At 46.7% G+C, this 18,486-nt stretch overlaps 2 protein-coding genes across 2 annotated transcripts; both read left to right on the plus strand.

Moving 5' to 3' along the window:
- Window positions 1-19: 19 nt before the first annotated feature.
- ANAPC13 (anaphase promoting complex subunit 13) lies at window positions 20-3,639 on the plus strand. The gene is made up of 3 exons (XM_041416356.1): window positions 20-56; window positions 896-1,021; window positions 3,186-3,639. Exons 2-3 carry the CDS (start codon window positions 923-925, stop codon window positions 3,309-3,311), a joined length of 225 nt encoding a protein of 74 aa, XP_041272290.1. The 5' UTR covers window positions 20-56; window positions 896-922; the 3' UTR covers window positions 3,312-3,639.
- A 2,157-nt stretch (window positions 3,640-5,796) lies between these two features.
- Window positions 5,797-18,469, plus strand: LIPH (lipase H). The gene is made up of 10 exons (XM_041416337.1): window positions 5,797-5,848; window positions 10,259-10,626; window positions 11,305-11,413; window positions 11,492-11,593; window positions 12,529-12,618; window positions 13,690-13,857; window positions 14,627-14,722; window positions 15,618-15,729; window positions 16,657-16,830; window positions 18,397-18,469. Exons 1-10 carry the CDS (start codon window positions 5,797-5,799, stop codon window positions 18,467-18,469), a joined length of 1,344 nt encoding a protein of 447 aa, XP_041272271.1.
- The last annotated feature ends 17 nt before the right edge of the window (window positions 18,470-18,486 follow it).

The raw sequence follows: 18,486 nt of genomic DNA on the forward strand, positions 1-18,486 counted from the left end.
CGTTGCGCATGCGCTGAGGCGGCGCCTGCGCAGCACGGGCCCCGGAGATGGGCAGGGTAGGGCGGGCTGGGGAGCGCGGGGACAGCGGGGCGCACCGCGGGACAGCGGGGGCGCACCGCGGGGCACGGGCGGTCACGGAGCCGCCGTGGCCGGGAGAGGCAGGGATCGCCGCGCGCCGCGGCTGGGATGCGCTCAGCCCCGTGCCCATCGCCGCCCATATCGCGGCTCCGGCAGCCGGCGAGTGCCAGGCCTGGCTCGGTGCTGAATGAGTGTCAGTTATCTCACTCCAGCTGCCTGCTGCTGCTGCCCCGCAGGGAACACCGGGGCGAGGGCCTGGCGTGGCCCTTCCAGGAGGGCACAGTACAGTTAAACACTCTGGAGTAATTATAGGAGCTGGGGGTGAAAGATAGGTCTCGTTTTGCTTCTGTTTCACCGGTTTGCTGGACTTCAGGTTCGGGCAGAGTTCTGGCTACCTTAAAGTCCTTTGTTGTGACTCTCCCAGACATGCGAAGGAGGCAGTGAGGCACGGCACTGGTCAGGGGCTGTAAGCCAGCACGCGGCAAAGGGTTCTGGGCACTCTAGGTGTTCAAACTCACTCAAATTAGACTTCTGAAAGTCAGTAGGTAGATATAAACACATGTAAATATCATTAATAATAACCAGCTGGTTTTATATATTCATCTCTGATGCATATCAATCTGCAATTCATTTTTATAGAGTTCTTTTCACATTAAGTTCTTCTCTGTGGTTATAACCCCTTTTTGAGTGATTAGGGAAATCAAGGTATCCTTGTAAGTTTAAACTTCATATGGATTGCATTAAAACTGGAGCACAGTCCAGACTCCAGCTCCTTGGCTGGGGATGTTATTAAAGCAGCATCTGCTTTGTGTCACAGGTTTAGCTGCTCTCGCCCGCTGTGAGGATGGACAGCGAGGTGCAGAGGGATGGCAGGATCCTGGATCTGATCGATGATGCGTGGAGAGAAGATAAATTGCCCTATGAGGACGTGGCCATCCCTCTGGTAGGTGAATTGCTGCTTATCAATCTGAGTTAAGGCTGCTGTGTTGGTCACAGTGCCTTCCAAGAAAAGGCACAGAGTGTTGCTCGTGGTGCAGCTAATTTGTACAAGAGGCTCCTGGATCTGACTCCTTCCTTGCCCTATATGCCAGTCATTCCTGAGTGCATGAGGACATGGATGCTTCTGTCCCTCATCCCCTGACCTCTCAGAACTGGAGTGCCCTTCCCACTGCACTGTCCTGGGTTTGGCATCAGGGAGAAGTAGAATCATCCTTTCTCTCTGCTTCCCTTTTTTGTTCTTGGTGTTTGAGGTACTTTCCTGGTTGATTTGGAGAGCAGAGGATCAGTCTCACAGTTCCAGTCTTGGTTACTCCTTATTTCCACTTCCTGGTTTGGAGAGCAGAGGATCAGTCTCACTGACAGTTCCAGTCTTGGTTACTCCTTATTTCCACTTCCTGCAAGGCTATTGAAAGAAGCTGAGACGTTTTCATACATGTTTCAAAGCAGTCTTTTCCAGATACAGTGTTCTGTTGGCAGTTCCAGGACAGCAGTGAAGGACTGGCAGGTGCAGCAGGACTCTTGCCTGCAGTGCTGTGTCCGAGGCATGGCACCTCTCCTTTCATCCAGCTGCAAGGCTGGAGAGGGGCAGCAGGGGAAAAGCTACTGCTGATCCCACAGAGTCCACAGCTGAAACTTCAGATCTCCCACAATGACACACCTTTCCTTAGCTATTTTGAAACTTCCAGGGAAGTTGGAGGTAGCTGAGGATTTTCCCTTCTCTTTTTCTGTCTCGTACACGAGCTTTATCCCAGCTAGCACAGATAAAGCAGCCATGGAGATTGTGGGGTGCTGGTTTCTTTCAGCAGAGAGACATTCCAAATTTGTGACATGGTTCAAGCTTTAGCCCTGCCACCACTGGCTTTTCAGAGAGAGTGAGGAGCAGCTGCCCAACTCAAAATCCGTATGTCCAGCGCATACTTTCCTACCAAGAGTTGGGCTTGAGGGAAGCATCTTGCAGAAGTGTGAGTCTCAGCTAAAAGAGCCCAAACCCTCCTTTGCTTGGAATAACCTTTATTAGGCAAGCTGAGTACCACAAACAGGTTCCTTGCTGACTACTGCCTTCACCCTGAGTCAAACATTACTGTTTCTTCCCTTAGAGCCATCTCATGATGGCTTACAGTCACATACAGATGACAGCCTCAGAGAAGGAAGCCTCACCAACTACCAATAGAAAGAAAGGCCTGGCTGTGGATATAAAGATCCCCAGAGATGGGATTGGCTCTGATCACATAGAAAAACCAGCATGAATTCACAGGGGACTTACTCAGGGACATGGCAAAGAAGCAACCAGAATGGCTGTGAAAGTGGTGTTTGAGCCTGTGTTGAGAGTCTGCTCCAGTGCTCACTTGAGACATTTCTGGGAACTCAAATGGGTTCAGATCATTTGTTGTTTTCAAAGCTGAAACATTTTATTTAGCTCCTGCTGGGATTTCCAGAGGTCTAGAACTCAGAATTCCTGCCCAAATGGTATGTGGCAGAACAGCACACACTCAGTGTGACTACACCAATACAGCAAGACAGAGAACAAATAAAGGAAGGAAAATGAAATCTCAGTTAAACTTTCCTTCCCCTTACTGTGCTGTGAGCAGCTTTGTGGCACACCTGGCAGGGGGTTCTGGCTTCTAATGTTGATCCAGCACAGCTACACCTGAGTCCAGCATACAGACAGGAAGGACTTCTCATCTGCCATAGGAAAGTAACATTTTACAGAACCAGCTGTCTGCAGTATTTGTATTCTTGGCAACAGCAGAAGCAGCACATTGCAAACAAACAGTGGAATAATTGCATTGTACTGTTATTTACTTACTTTGCATTTGCTGTATATTCTCCCTCACTGCATGTGCAATCTGAGTGTATAGCAAGGCCCCGGGGTCCTGGAAAACAATTTACCTTTCAGATTAAGCACCATATTCAAATGAAAAGAATACTGTTCATGACAGGGCTCAGCAATATTTTTAAGTGGATCAGTATGTATGAGATTTATTGTTCAGATGCACCCTCTGGTCTCGTTTGTGGGGTTTTGTATCTATCCATGCAAATAGAACAACCTGCTGCTTGCAGAAAGTGTATTACATGTGGAATGCATTCTACCTGTGTTTTGTTCTCAGAATGAGCTCCCTGAACCAGAGCAAGACAACGGTGGCACCACTGAGTCTGTGAAAGAGCAAGAAATGAAGTGGACAGATTTGGCTCTCCAGTATCTCCATGAAAACGTTCCACCCACGGGAAATTAGTGAATCAGTGGGATTTCATACAGTGGATACATGAATGCAACATAAAAATATTTTTTGGCTGACCATTGCTGTCATAAGCTGCCCCAAGGAGGAAACAACATTCTGGAAACTTTCAGATTCCAACAGTGGTTCTGCTCACAATGAAGAGTTTTAAATGCTTCTTTCTTGAATGTGAAATAGCAGAGGCTCTAACATCTCAGAGCCAAGTGCAAAATGTTTCATGCTTCTAAGATTATTTCATGTTTTCTGTTAAATTGTTCTTAAGTTGGTGCCAATTCTGATCTTAAACGTTTTCTACACATGATTAAAAAGTTTTTACTGTCTCAAATTGCAATTGGTTTCAAAGCTCACAGTGGGATTATTGTCTTAGAGTTCAGTGTGCAACACTCAAATAGCTGTGAGTTGTTGCCATCTTTAACAAGTGTGTGGCTGAGACAGGATGTGTGGGGCAGGTGTGAAAGGTTGGTCAGCAGAATCAAGAGCAGGGAGTAACCTGTAAGCACTTGAATTCCTGCTCTCAGGATCTGATGGTGGTGGTGGACAGCATTTCCAGTGCTGACATCCTGGGAATGTTTGCCAATGTGTACAGTGAACAGACAGTCTAATTTATGCTGAAATGGTGGTTACTCAAAATCATGGTGTTCCAAGGGATGGTTGAGAGCTCCAAGGAAGAACCTGCCAGTCCCAGTGTAGGGCCTCTTGTCGTGCGAGTCACTCAGATGAGCAACCTCAGATGGGAAATTAAAATTTAAAAAAAGTGACGGGGAGAAGAAATTAGTAGGGCTTAGCTTTAGGCAACACATTGTTACCTCTTCGTATTGAAATGAAAGGCAAGGCCCTCAAGGACCTTATTTTATCTCAGATGTCTTTTGCAACAGGTAAAAGCCTTCTGTTCTTTGTGTTTCACTGTTGGACCAATTCCGTCTCACCACTGGCAGAACTTCTTGCTAAGGGAAAATATTTGGACAGATTTTAGGATCACTGGTAGAGGTGAGAAAGGAGCTGGATGGAAAACAATGTTTAAATTATATTCTTTTGTCAGTACAGCAGAAAAAATACTGTCCTGAACTTCCAGATCCACAAATGCTATTTGGTGTCTTTTCTCAGTGTTGATTTTCTTCAAAATAACAAGCCCCAACTTTTTCCTGGGTAATTATCAAATGGGATCACAGCATGGTACATGTTCAGTGAGACTCAGATTGCTGAGCTGCTTGAGGCTGAAGAGCTCAAGGTGCTTGTGAAACAATCATGCTAGACACATGCTCTGCCTCAAGTGTGATCCATGCCTGCACCAGAGGAGCATCACACACACTTGTCTGAAGGAAAAGGAGCTGCAAGCAGCAGGAAGAGTTAAGGATTAACCTGAGAATTAGCAAAGTCAAAAAGCTTAATAAGTACCGCATGGACCAAAGAACCAGCTATGCCGCTGGGAGCTGTAATAGTTCAGCTCCTCATTGGATCATCACCAAGGGAAAGAAAGCAGAGCCTGGGCTTAATCAGATATTTCTAATCCACCCCATGTTCCCTTTTCCTGGCCTATGTTAGAAGAATTTGCTAAGAAAATGCCAAGCAAAACTACCACCCTACTTCTATCCAGCAGCCATCCCTGCTCCCTCCCTTCTCATCCCTTTACAAACTCCCCAACACCCTTGTTTTCCCAATTTTACCATTATACCTTCCAGTTCCAATTTCAGACCTCCTTTCCTGCCCCGGCTAGTTGTCTTTCCTTGGCAATCTCCTTCCTCCCATCCAGCAAAAAAAAAAAAAAGGCTTCCTTACTTGAATTAGAGCTGAATTTATGAGGTTCCAGCAGGTCCATGAGAAAATGTGGGAATGCCAGTTGTATGAGTGTTATCCAAGACAGCAGTTGCTTGGGAGCCCAGTGGAGAGCCAGACACCTTGAAGTGGTACTTTCCCTTTGTCACCACACAGTGCTGTGCACCTGTCTCCTGCCTGAGGTGGTGACAGGATTTCTAGAAGGGACTCTGGGCCATGGCTCTCAGGAGAGCAGGAAGGACATGGGAGATATTAGGGATCATCATGACATCTCCAAAGGCAGGGCCCTGTGAAACCAAGCACCGGCCCCACCCAGATGCTTATCAGACTTGCAGTGACACCTACAATCTTCCTGACATTCTTTGCAAAAGACAAATAGGCAATAATTTCCTTAGTTTCAACACGTGTAGTCAAATTGCTGCTTACAGCTACCAACCCATTTGTGTCTTTGATTAGTCATCCCCCACGGCAAACTATATTTAAATTAATGAAACCTGCTAGAATAGAAGGTGCCCCACCTTCTTAAGAAGAAGCTTCATTTGACTGGTCTTCATTTCTTGGCTGGCAACTTCCTCCTTTTACCACACCTACTGTTACTGGCAGAAAAAAAAAAGCAAGCAAACTGCTGTCAGAGCCAGCCGACACATGCTAGAGAAATTGTGGGATCCTTCAAATCTCTTACCCGTAGAAGTTCCATGTGGAAGTCCATATGCTGAGGCTGTGTGTTGTGTTCATCTGCCTTTTGTATGGGGTGAAAACAGGTAAGAACTCAACCATTTGTTTTGAATGTTTTTGTCAAATATAACACATTTTCTGTGTTTTACAGCAACATGAATGTACCTGCCCTCTGCATTTACAGTTACTGCACAGGATTTCTCACTAGCATTATTTATTTTGGCAAAGCAAATTATTCTGGTTACATGAATGTAGTCAGATCTAAGAGTTCCAAATGGAAAACCAGAACTATTTTTTATTATCTTTTCCTCCCTTTGCAAACATTTCTCTTATATAAGCACTATCCATCGACACTGAAAACGTCATTTGAAATCTTCAGAGAATAATGATTTCTTCTCAGGGGTATCATGTATGGCAGAGGCAAAGGATGAATTACCATTTATGAACAGTAAGCTCCATTTGATAGCCTCACAGCCCTACAAGAACAAACCTGTGTAACAATAAACAAATGTACTGCCTTGTGTTAGCATACACATGGGAGCAAGGCAAGTTACAGCTCTCTGCTTTGTAGGGAAAACAAACAGGACTAAAAAAACAATGTTCTTAAAAATACTAACTTGTGTTTCATTGGGTTTCATTCATCTGGAGTAATCTCAGGGTCGCCTTTTGCTTGGTTTGTTTGGTTAAAACTGTAAGAAATGCAGTCACGAGAAGCAGGAAAAGAGAACGGTGTGAAAAGGCACCAGTGAAATGCAGTGAGCTATTGAGGACCAGTTTAGGAGTGGAGGGCACACTCTCTCTGTGGAAAAGCGATGGAAATCTGCACCACTAATGCTCTCGAGATTCATGGTGTGGTAGTCAAGTGTGCTTAAAGGGGGAAAGATATTGTTGATGGTTAAGACCAGTCTGATGACACTCACTGCACAAAGCTCAGGCAAGGTGGCAGGGGATGGTGGGCCAGAGCTCCTGCAGACAGAGAAGCAGTGACACGCTCAGCTGAGCTCCATCCAGTGGAGCAAGCAGCTCTGTGTCCCAAGGACCACAGCTGGGACAGCCACACATCCAGCCAAGTGGCCACTGACCCACTGAGGTGATCTGTTGGAACTTGCCTTTCCAAGAGGACAGGCTGGTAAAAACCTCAGCTGCTACTTTATTCATGCAGACAGCTCGGTACCACAGCCCCAGAAGGCCACCATGGCAAACCCTGCCTGTCCATAGGATCAACACCAAAGAGAAAGCCTCCAAACACCATCTCCTAGAAAGGAATGAGACACACCAGGGGAATGCAGGCCTGAAGAGCACTGACTGCAGTAAATACCAGGAGCCTGCCTGGGGACTGTTCCACTCCCTGCAACACTCCCACCTGGGACTACCTAACTTCAGAACATATATCTATATGTATATAACTTCAGAACCAAGTTATTCTGAAGATGCTTCCACTGCTGCAATAGCACCTTGGAGGCTGATCTCAGGCTCGAGACCAAATGTGTCCAGCTCCCTGGCAGGTACATGGATTTAACATATTTTTATGCTCCCTGCTGAAGGTTCTGAGAGATTAGAACATCGTGCCCAGCAAACCACTGTTTGCCTCCTATTTCACATATCAGAAAACAGAACAGAAGGAGAATGGGGATTGCCATTAGTGAGCTAAGGCAGGGTACTGGGATGCTGGGTTAATGGCCATGTTCATTCCCCTTTACTGGAGGGAGGTGACCTGTTGGACAGGGGTTAAGTACAGTGCCAGGGGATAAGTTTCTACCTCATTTATTTGCTTGCAGAGTAAATCTCACTAAGCCACCTGCCCCAGTCATCCTGAGTTTCAAAGACACTTCCAGGCATTTGGGTAGGAGGCACTGTGCTCAGCAGAAGGAAGAGCAAAGCCAGGTTAACTGGCCCTCTCCATGTGTCAGTTTTTGAACACATGGTGGATGAGGCTGGCATTGGCACCATGCTTGCCAGAAGAGAAGCTGGCAGGTTTCCTCCCCTTATTAGCACTGATTTGATTTTGTTAATCAAAACAGAACCAATCTAACAGACCTGGTACAGATAAAACAAGGCTCTTTACACAGTCCCCGTGTTAGGTATCAGCAAATGCTGACCAGCTCTCTGAAAGCACTTCTGTACCAGAAGGTTTGGGCTGTTCTGATGACAAACATAGTGCTCCTCTGGGCAAGCCTCAGCACAGTGTAGGAGATACAGAAACAAATTAAGCAATCAGTGCAATCTTGCACCATATAGAAGTAATTTCTGCCTGGCATTTCTGCCTGTATTGCTACAGCTTCAGTAGCAGTAAAGATAATTAACAACACTATATAGTGCTACTATACAATAACTAAAACAATGCCTAGTTATTAGTAAAACACACAGTTGTATTTTTTTGTGCTGCAGTAGCACCTAGAGGACAGTCACTGAGTCTCACTGTGTGAGCTGGTACGCATGAGCAAAAAATGTTAATTTTTCTCTGCTAGTTACCTTGGGATCTCGACAAGAGCAGTGTCACAGAACTCTTGCTGCAGATTCTTACAGAGCTTTCTTACAGAGCATCTTGGCACTGAGAGCAGGCTGGCAGGAGGCAGCCACCCAGGTCACCTTTCCTCCTGGGAGCAGGGCCCAGAGTCACAGAGCTCCTGGGAGCTCTGAGTGAAGCATTGCACAGGCAGGACACCCTGCATTCAAAGGTCTCTGATTTCACTGGGCCTGGCTGGGGGCTCATTTCCCACCAGTCCTGTCACACCATTCATATGTTATCATAGGCTTTAAACAGGAAGGACTCCATGGATTTCAGATGTTAAATTTTATTTCTGAATTTATGGTAGCAATTAAAAATATTCAGTTGGACTTAACTGCAACATCCTTTTAGCCTATTAACTTTTATTTCTAGAGCTCCTGGGGCTTCTACAAAGTAATTAGCAGAACTGTGGCAACTGAGAGGATTGTTTTATGTGCTGGGCACATAGCATTTATATCACTCTCATGCTCCTGATTTCCTGAGGAGGAGAAAAGGGAAAGTTGCTCATAGAAACTGTGACAGTTTCATCATTCAGAAATTAAAATGCACAGAGCATTGGAGATTTGCTAGAGCATAATTAACTTACAGCTGCAGGTTTTCTAAACCCTGCTACCTACCGAACAGTCCTTTAAGCAACAAAGATCAGGGAAATTCCTCTAGGAACTGTAGCCTGAACAATTACTGCAGCCCAGGACATATGTGTGAGAGAGACACTTTCCCCCACAAGGTTCTTCAATAAGATTATGAGGATTTGAGGGAAAGGATTGTGAGCCAGGAAGAGGCTACTAAACCTGTGAGGGCCTTCATAAGTAGTGTCTGTCTGGAGACAGTTATTCTATTCCCTGCCAGTGCCCTGCTGGAGACTGTATTGGGCTCTGAAGGTTCAGCTGGTGTTCTGCTGGAAAAGCAAAGAACAAAGGCAAGCTTTCCAATGGCACAGGCCATCCCATCAAGCAATACTTACATAAAATTCAGTTACACTTCAGCTGTGTATAAAGCACAATTACCATCTCACAGACCCAAGGGTGCCCCATTTTGCAGTCTGGAATACCAGGCTACATCTGCACATACAAATGAAGCACTGAGCTGCCCCTGCCCACGGCAAGACTCTGCAGCTTGGCAGCTCCAGGCCCAAGGTACAAACCAACCCCAAGGACACCTGTTTAGCTGAGAACATATCGATGCAGGACGATCCCCAGCCGGGGAATAACGTGCAGTGATCCAGTGATTCAGAAGGCTGTTCAATTGCTTTATGAAGCTATACTATATTACATTACATACTATACTAATGCTATACTAAACTCTGTACTAAAGAAAAACCCATGACCCCTTACAGACAGTCACAACACAGCTTTGACCTAATTGGTCAATCAATCCAAACAACCATCACCAGAGTCCAATTAACAAACCCCTTCTTCGGTAAACAATCTCCATAACACATTCCACATGTGCCAATCACCCGGCACAGCAAGTAGAGATAAGAATTGTTTTCTCTTCTCTCTCTGAGCTTTCTCACTGCCTTCCCCAGGAAAAATCCTGGAGGAGAAAGAATTATGTCTCTCGGTGTTCAAAGAGTATGTGACTACCACACAGAACCTGTCCAGAGCACCTGGGTGTGCTCCCAAACCAGTACAGTAACCATCCCACCTGAGGGTCTCTTAATACCTTCCTCACACCAGTGAGATTTTTGGACGGAGTCCCTGCCAACTCCCAGCTGCCACAGGAAGCAGGGCTGTGGTGTTTCAGGGAATGCTGCTCCAAAAAGGTGTTATTGCTCTTTTTGTTCCAACACAGCAAGAAAACCTAAGTTCCAAGGTAACCTCAGTCATGAGCATGAGAGAGTGGAGAGGGAGAGAGGAGACAGGAGCAGCCCCTGTGCTCAGACAACTCACCACAGAGTTTCCTGCCCTGTGCGGGGTTGGCAGGTACAACAGGCTAAAGAAAACCCCTTGGTGCCAAACTCCAATTGCCACTCTGCTCCTTTCAGATCCTCAGGAGACATGTCCTGCATTCACAGCCCTCAGCTTCGGGAATGCTTTGATAGGGACAGATCTGAAAGTGAAGCTGCTGCTCTACACCCGGCAGAATCCAACCTGTGCCGAGGAGCTCCACTCAACAGCCTCCAAGTACCTCAATGTGACCAAGAAAACGACCTTCATCGTCCACGGGTACCGATTCACGGGCTCTGCCCCGGTCTGGATCCCTGCCCTGGTGCATCTCCTGCTTTCTGTAGAGGACATGAACGTCATTGTTGTGGACTGGAACCAGGGGGCAACAACTCTCATCTACAGCTATGCTTCCAGGAAGTGCAAAAGAGTTGCTGAGATTCTGAAGAAACTTATAGATGAAATGTTGGTAAGTTGGATGCTCATGTTATGATACAGTCATTAAGGCACAGTATGTAAAGGGCACAAAGGAAGCGCTTAAACCAGCAGGAAGTCTAGGAATAGAAACTCCTAAAAAAGGAATACATTAATTTTTGGAAGTGCATGTGTATTGCAGTGCCAAATCCTACCCTTGGATTTGGTACAATGGTATTTTGGTGTAATATTCAGTTTGCACTCTAAGTCTCTACATTTTTGGGTACAAAGCTCTCCAGACATGTTTTCCCATACACAGCAGCTCTACTTCTACTTTCTGTATATCCATAGGGAGCTTAAGGGGATCAGCTACATTTCACAGCTCCTCTAAGGTATTGCACAGGCAATGATGATGTTGGATCCTTTAGGATCATAGTGTCTGCTAATTCCTTGCAAGAATCACACGTGGAGCAACTGGAATTTTACTTCTGGGGCCCATCAGTGGTTCCTGTCCACACTTGTAGTCGTTGCCCCAGGAAAATACAACCATTTCCTGAACTGTTCTCATCACAGCTTTCTGAGGTATAGGTCTCAAACAGGAATGTTGGCTGCCCTGTGGCATGGTCAAAAGAGAAATATCTACACAGAGTGGAACACTGGGAATGTCACATTCCTCCTCCTAATTTTTTTAATTTTCCAAAAACACATGACCATGAGTACTTTTACACCTCAGATTGAAGGAGCATCCCTTGACTCCATGCACATGATAGGAGTGAGCCTGGGAGCACACATCTCTGGCTTCGTGGGACAGCTGTTTGACGGCACACTGGGAAGAATCACAGGTAAGCCCTCCTCCAGCAGTCCTCCTGCCCCGAGGAAGGGCAGCGAGGCGCTGCCACACCCATGGCTTTGTGCTGCAGGCCTTGACCCCGCGGGCCCCTTGTACAGGGGCGCGGCGCCGAGCGAGAGGCTGGACCCCACGGACGCACAGTTTGTGGATGTCATTCACTCCGACACCGACGGTAGGTGACGTTCCATCCCCCTCCTGTACACAGAAACCCAGAGACTGACTGGGAGGAGGCGAAGGGGGGCTGCTGGTGGGCAGCAGCGCTGGGGGTCCTCGCTCTTCACTGAACCTCCGGGGTGCTGTGCTGCCCACGCTGTCCCCAGCACTCCCTCAGGAGCTGCTGGTTTATTTGCACTCAAAACATGCTGCTGACACAGCAGTGATAACCTGGCCCATGACTTACAAGGACTTAGCTACTAGTGGAGGAGGTCCTGCAGCACAGTCCTGCCAGAGCAGGACACACCAACATGCCACCACGGGGTCAGGCTGCATCTGAGCACACAGCATTTCCAGAACTGGTCCCACAGCCCAGTGACATGCACAGCAAATCAATTATCCCCAACCATGTTTCCCTGCAGGATGCTTCCAGTCTCCATCCCACCTCTTAAGAGCTAGACTTTCCTCTAGGACAAATCTGGACTCTCTCTCAGCCCTGTCCTTTTCCAGACCCACCAGCCAGGCCAGCAGTGCAATGCCAAGCCCCCCATGCTGCTCCCATGGCCACCCTACCCCTAACACTTGGCTTTCCCACCTAATTGCTGCCTCTCTTCTCCCAGCCTTTCCAGGAAGTCAGATTTCAGCAGCACAGCAACATCCAGGTTTCACATCATTCCTCCTCTCCTGCACACAAGTGACACAAACCCTCACATTTTGTACTGTTGCATGCAAAGACTTATTTTAGGTAGTTGATACCATTGTTAAAATAACCCAGCTGGGTCACAACTGTTTGGCCTTCTGCCTAAACAGAGGGACAACATTAGTATTCCTGTACAAGCAGGCATCCAAGAGCTAAATAACTACTATTTTTTCCAGTTAGGTTGCTATATTTCCTTCTTGTGCATTTTACAGTTTAATGCTCCCACCCTGAGCCCTGGTATTCCCTTTTGCTAGGACTGGGTTATGGAGAAGCACTGGGCCATGTCGACTTCTATCCCAACGGCGGGACCGACCAACCAGGCTGTCCACTGACACTCTTTTCTGGTAATTAATCCTGCCCTGAATTGCACAAACCCTGACAAAATGTTTCCAATCAGAAAAAGAGGAGAAAGCCAGAGAATCATCATCACTGCTCAGAAAATACATGAAATCCATATTCTGGGAAACCCATGGCAGCAATTTCTTCTCAGCACTGGCGTGACAGGGGTTTAGCTGATGTGCAACAGGCAGAGATGAGAGTCAGGGTGACCTCTCTGTGCCTCTGTCACAGTGCAAGTGAGACTAATCCTCTGTGCTAAAAGTTATCAGACAGATGTGTGCCTTTGTTTTGTGGCTATGTCCAGAAAATCCATGGCATTTTTTGTTTCTAATTACTTGTAACACACGAAAGCCCAAGGACTAGCAGTGGGAAGGACCTGTTCAGAAAACAGGTCCAAGATGAATGTGGAGCAGGCAGTTATCCCAAATCAAAGACACCTTCCTTGGCGGTGACAGAAGGTGCAGTCTGGAAGGAACAGCCCTAATCTTGAACAAAAGAAAGCTTTTTTTTCCTTTCAGCCTGGCAGCAGAACTGGTTTGATGAAAGGTGGGTGAAGAAGATACATTACAGAAGAAAATGCAGTATTGTGAATTCAACCCTTATCAGACCCAAGAGAATCTACATAGGAGAGCAGCCTGAGCTAAAAATCCCTAGGAAATGAGGTTTCACTGATTTTGCTGCTCATGCAACAACTCATTTTATTAGTTATGTCTTTCTAAAGAGTTTTTTACCAAAATGGAAAGTCATGTGCAAAGCTAAAAGCAATATCCAGCTGTCAGGCCTGAGCTCAGAGAGGAGAGAACACCAGAGTCAGAACTTGATCCATAGTTAGATCCTCTGGAACTGCAGCAATCACACAAATAAATGTTTTTAAAACCAAAAAGACAAGAGGAAAAGCAAAGCAGACACAGGCAGAGCTGAGTGCACTCAAAGGGAGAAGCTGCTGCCCACCTACTGTTGTGCCACAGCCCAGTGCTCCCCAGTGCAAATTGTTGGGTTCAGACACAAATGTCCACTGGTGTGTCCTGAGGCACGAGGATTGCTAATGAGATATTTCTTTCCTGTACATGATTAAGGATTGCAGTATTTTAAATGTGACCACCAGAGGTCTGTTTTCCTGTTCCTGTCCTCCCTGACACAGAGCTGCAATATCACCACATACCCCTGCAACTCGTACAGGAACTACAGGAATGGCAAATGCACCAGCTGTGAACCCTTCTGGCCCATGCCATGCCCCATCCTAGGTAAGGATCCAGGGAATGTCAGTCCATCCTGAACCCAGAGCTGCCTGGCGGCACTATAACTCGGAGGGTGATGTTTTGCTGGAGGACTAACATAACATAAATAAAGTTATTTCCACTGAGATGTTCGAGGTATCTAGCCTGTTCCTTGTAATATGACATCATGTTATGATCTAGAACAGAAATCCACGAGTATAGGGTCCAGAACTAGTAAACCCAAAATTAAAATTGGGATCTTTACACTAAAGTCAGAGAAACAGTGAGTTTAAGTCCCTCAGTTGCAGAGTTTGAGGGACAGGGGCCTGTTCTTGCTAAAATAAGACTTACAATTAAATTCCCAGCATCACAAATCCCTCTGTGCTCTAAAAGGAATGGCAAATGGGTGAACAAAGGGAATTCTGGACTCGTCTACCCCAGCCTGAGTGTGACAGCCCAGCCTCAGTCTGGCAGCTCTGAAATGTTGATGCTAAAACACCTGACGCTTCCAGAAAGGAACTGGCAAAGCCAAGGGGATGATTCTCATTCTGCACTACAAAATGAAACCCTTGACCATGGATAGCAGATGTGGAAAAAGATCAGCTTGAAGAAAGTGCTGAACAGTAACCAGGCATATTCAGTGCTAAGCCTTTGGGGTGCAGGAGGATGTGTGTCAGTGCTACTTGGCAGCTGGCACACAATGCACTATTTCTTAAATACTTGCTTATTTTCAGCCATTTAGCGGCTCATCTACCTGTGCAATAACTTGGTTTAATTTTCAAACTGTCACCTGCAGGTTATTATGCCTATGAGTGGAAAAGCTATTTAACACAACAGAGCCATCCAGTGACAAGTATGTTTTTCGACACAGCGGACAAAGAGCCATTCTGCAGTAAGTGACTGAGATTTCTGAGATTATTTTTCTTTGTGCACTGCCTCTATCAGCAGCAGCCAAGCAGAGATAGTTATTTGCTGGTGGTGTTAAGCCAGCATTTTAGAAACTCCAGTTGCTGCTGGATGGAATTGTGTCCATCTGTGGTTTGCCATAGCCTTCTTTATCTGCCAACCTGTCCAGTGCTGGGAAAGCCAACTTGCTTACAGTTCTAGAAAATTGGCTGAGAACTTTCAAATTAAGTATAAAAGTTCCCAAATCATGTTTCAAAGCAACACACCATTCTTTTGTGAAAGAAAGAGGTATGTGGGAATGACAAGAGAGAAAGACAGGCTGTACAGGTGAAAAGGCTACCCTGGAAAAAAGAGAGGCACAGGGAGAGGAAGAGAATCTGTGGGAAAAAAGGTTGCACCAAGGTAAAAAGTTTCACCTCATCCCTGTGATTACCAACATACCAGGGCATGGGCTGGGATTATGGCCTGAGCTCCAATGCTGGTCAGCAAGTGAAGTCAGACTCACAGAACAAAGAACAGAAAATTCTACTCCGTGACAGAGATGACAGATACAAAGAACAGAAATGGCAGGGTTCAGAGGGGGACTGAAGAAAGAAATACAGTCTGGAAGTGAAGGGGGAAGGCAGGCAGTGTGCTGGGAACCATACAGAGAGGCCATCCTGCAGGGACAGCCCTTGCTGCAGTGCTCTCCTGACACCTCCTAGTGTTTCTGGTGGAATCTCTGCAAAGGGAGATGGAGAGCAGAGAGGACAGAGGGATTTTCGAGATAAACTGCAGGGGCTGTGTCCATCTTCTACTCACAGCTCTGCTCCCAGACAGTGCACAGCCTGGACAGCAGACTGAGCCCACAGGGTCTAACCCCACTCACTCTCTCCCCTCAGTCTATCACTACTTGGTGGACATTATCACATGGAACAAAGACACCAGGAGAGGCACCTTCAGCATCGTGCTAGCTGATGAAGATGGCAGGAAGGCAGAATCAAAAGTTAATCCGTAAGTCTTACTGGTCTGAGCTTTTCGAAGTGTTAGTGCATCCCTTGGTACAACTGCATCTGGGAGGAGGTGACACATCCTCCCCCAGTTTCTCTGCTGATACTTGCTAGTGCACATGGGATTTCCTGGCCCTATGGGATTTATTGGCCCGAAGAGATTTCCACAGCCTCCCCCAGCACACAGCCCTGACAGCCCAGCCTTTTGGTTTGGGCCCTTCTCTGTCATTTTAAGGAATGAAGTGGACAATCTCAGCCAGCAGCACAGCTGGCCTAAAGCAGAAGGAAAAACATCTCCCCCTTTCCTTCCTCTTACAGGGAGTGTTCTGTTCTAGTTCCCAGTGCCCAAGACAGCTGGGGATTAAGCTGGGCCTGAATATGTCACATTCAAAATCAATTCATTCCACTCACAGAGACAAATTAATGGTCTTTATGTGACATGCAAATTCCTGATTGATCTGAACTACACTCCAGCCAAACCTGCACAACTAGTTTTCCCAAGTTTCTCTAAGTGCACATTCCCTCAGGCATATCTGGTATCTGCCTGCAGGGGAGCAATCAGCACGGATCCCACACCGAGGCCAGGGCACATTTCATGCATATCTCGAAGTGACTCAGTGTTCAGGCCTGCACACACAGCCAGGTACAAATATCACGTGGATCTAGTCCACTTGGGATCAAAGCAGAATCACAGTGAAAATTCTGGGCCAAATGGCATCCAGCCTCTGTTTCCCCACTTCTACCTCAAAAAACTGAGGGCAGAAATGGCTGAGCAGGTTGCCACCTGAATCCATACCCATTTCCTGTAAATCAGAAACTAATCAGAAGCTCAGGCCTCCTCCCCCAGCCTGTTCCTAATATTACAGTGACTACATTAAACCCAGTGCTATTCCCTTGGTGACTGACACTCTCTCGTCTGCTTTACCTTTAGAGAAGCTGCCACCTTCCAGCAGTACAAACAAATCACTTTGCTCATTGGGTTTGACCAGGATCTTGAAAATGTGGAAAGAATTTCCTTGACATTTTCCACGGGATCTGTAATTGGCCCAAAATTCAAACTCAGGATTCTCCAAATGAGGTTCCACTCACTGACAAACCCAGAAAGGTGAGCAGATGTTTACAAACAAACCATTTCTGTTGGTGCAGACTGGACAGAAGTAAAGGAATCTCCCAGATTCCTGGCCTGGCTGAGTATGTGCAGAAGAATTAGATTTATTTTACATTTAGTAATTCACACACACCTGTCTTGGGAATAAATTCCTCTTTAATGGAATCCCACAGCTGAATAGTTACTTGAACACAGAGCCTGTCTTATTGCACTGGGTACATGTCACATGTGATGTGACTCTGACGTGGCCTGACACCTTAACCTTTGGTCAGGAAAATTACCTTTGGGAAGCTGCCCAGGCCTGAACCCTAGGATGGAGGGAAATACAGCCCTCTGGGAAGAACAGATGTTCAGCCCCAAATACACATTTTATATCCCAGTCAATTTGTATGGCTAGTGAAGCAGGGAGATTAATTCACTCCTGGAACTCCAGCAAGTGGGAGCTGCTGGCTGCTTTGCCCCAAAGCCCTGCCTGGTACCCACAACATCAGGGGGTACCTCTCAAGACATTGCTGATGAGATTTCTATCACCTCATTAGCCTCTGTCTGCTCTGCTGTCCTACCCTGAAGCTTCCCACCTCTGGAGTCTGGGAGCTCTGCCTGAGCTCAGCAAGTACAGAATCTCTTGTGCTGACTTGTGTGCAAGGACACTGTGGACACCACACCATGCTCTGAGTGTGGCTTAAAGCAGGGCTGGAAGATCACAGGGTCAGGAGGGTGAAGCAAACAGATATATAGAGCTGCAGAACATGTTTCTTTGCTTTTCCTGAGGTCTGCTACCCTTATCCTAGCCTTGGAACAAGGAAAAGATTGTGGATATCTACTAAACAAGGTCCTGCAGCTCTCCCTTGCTGCCACTCCCTGTCTCCTGTCCCACACTGCCACAGTCACTTCCAGTCCCAGATACACATTTAGTCTTTTAAAAAGCAGACACAAATGCCCTAATATTTAATCACAGGATGCTGTCTCTCCCCGAGGAGGGGCTGCCACAGGCCATAAACACAGTTCAGGACTTTCAGCACATCATCTAATCAGTCACTGCCACAAGGACGGATGTCCTGCCCTCTCCCCTTCCCTGTTGCTCAACCCACTACACAGGGCTAATGTTCATATTTCCCCAGTGAAAGCCCAAGTACTTCCTCAGTTTTTTTGGCTGAACTAGCTCCAGGCCAGATCTGTGTTTGGACCCAGGTCAGAGCAGTGGCAGAATTTCTCATGCCTGGAGCAGGGAAGGGTCAGGAACAGGCAGGTGGGCTGGAAGGACCACCTTGTTTGGTGGACACAGGTGTGCACTGGCTTAAAGGGAACCACAGACTCTGCAGCCAGGGCCTGTTTGTTTGCTGGATTTTTTGTGATTCTTTTTTTCCACAAGTAAAAGATAACGTAGAACAGAATGGTAAAATGCTCAAGGTATCCCTGGCTTAAAGCCAACCTCACTTCAGGTGGACTTGGAGCCAGTTCTCTTGAGAAAATGACTTATTTTATGTAGGCCTCCAGCAGGTGGGGAGATGACAGAAAAAAGCACTATTTTTTTTTTTCACTTTTGGCCGTGTTTTCACACAGACCCCAGCTGTGCCGGTACGACCTGGTCCTGACTGAGAACACGCAGAAAACCTTCAAGCCCATCCCATGCTGAAGCAGGAGCCGGGTCCC

This window comes from Onychostruthus taczanowskii, unplaced genomic scaffold (assembly GCF_017590055.1).
Source record: "Onychostruthus taczanowskii isolate IOZ18803 unplaced genomic scaffold, ASM1759005v1 scaffold51, whole genome shotgun sequence".
NCBI classification, from domain to species: Eukaryota; Metazoa; Chordata; class Aves; order Passeriformes; family Passeridae; genus Onychostruthus; species Onychostruthus taczanowskii.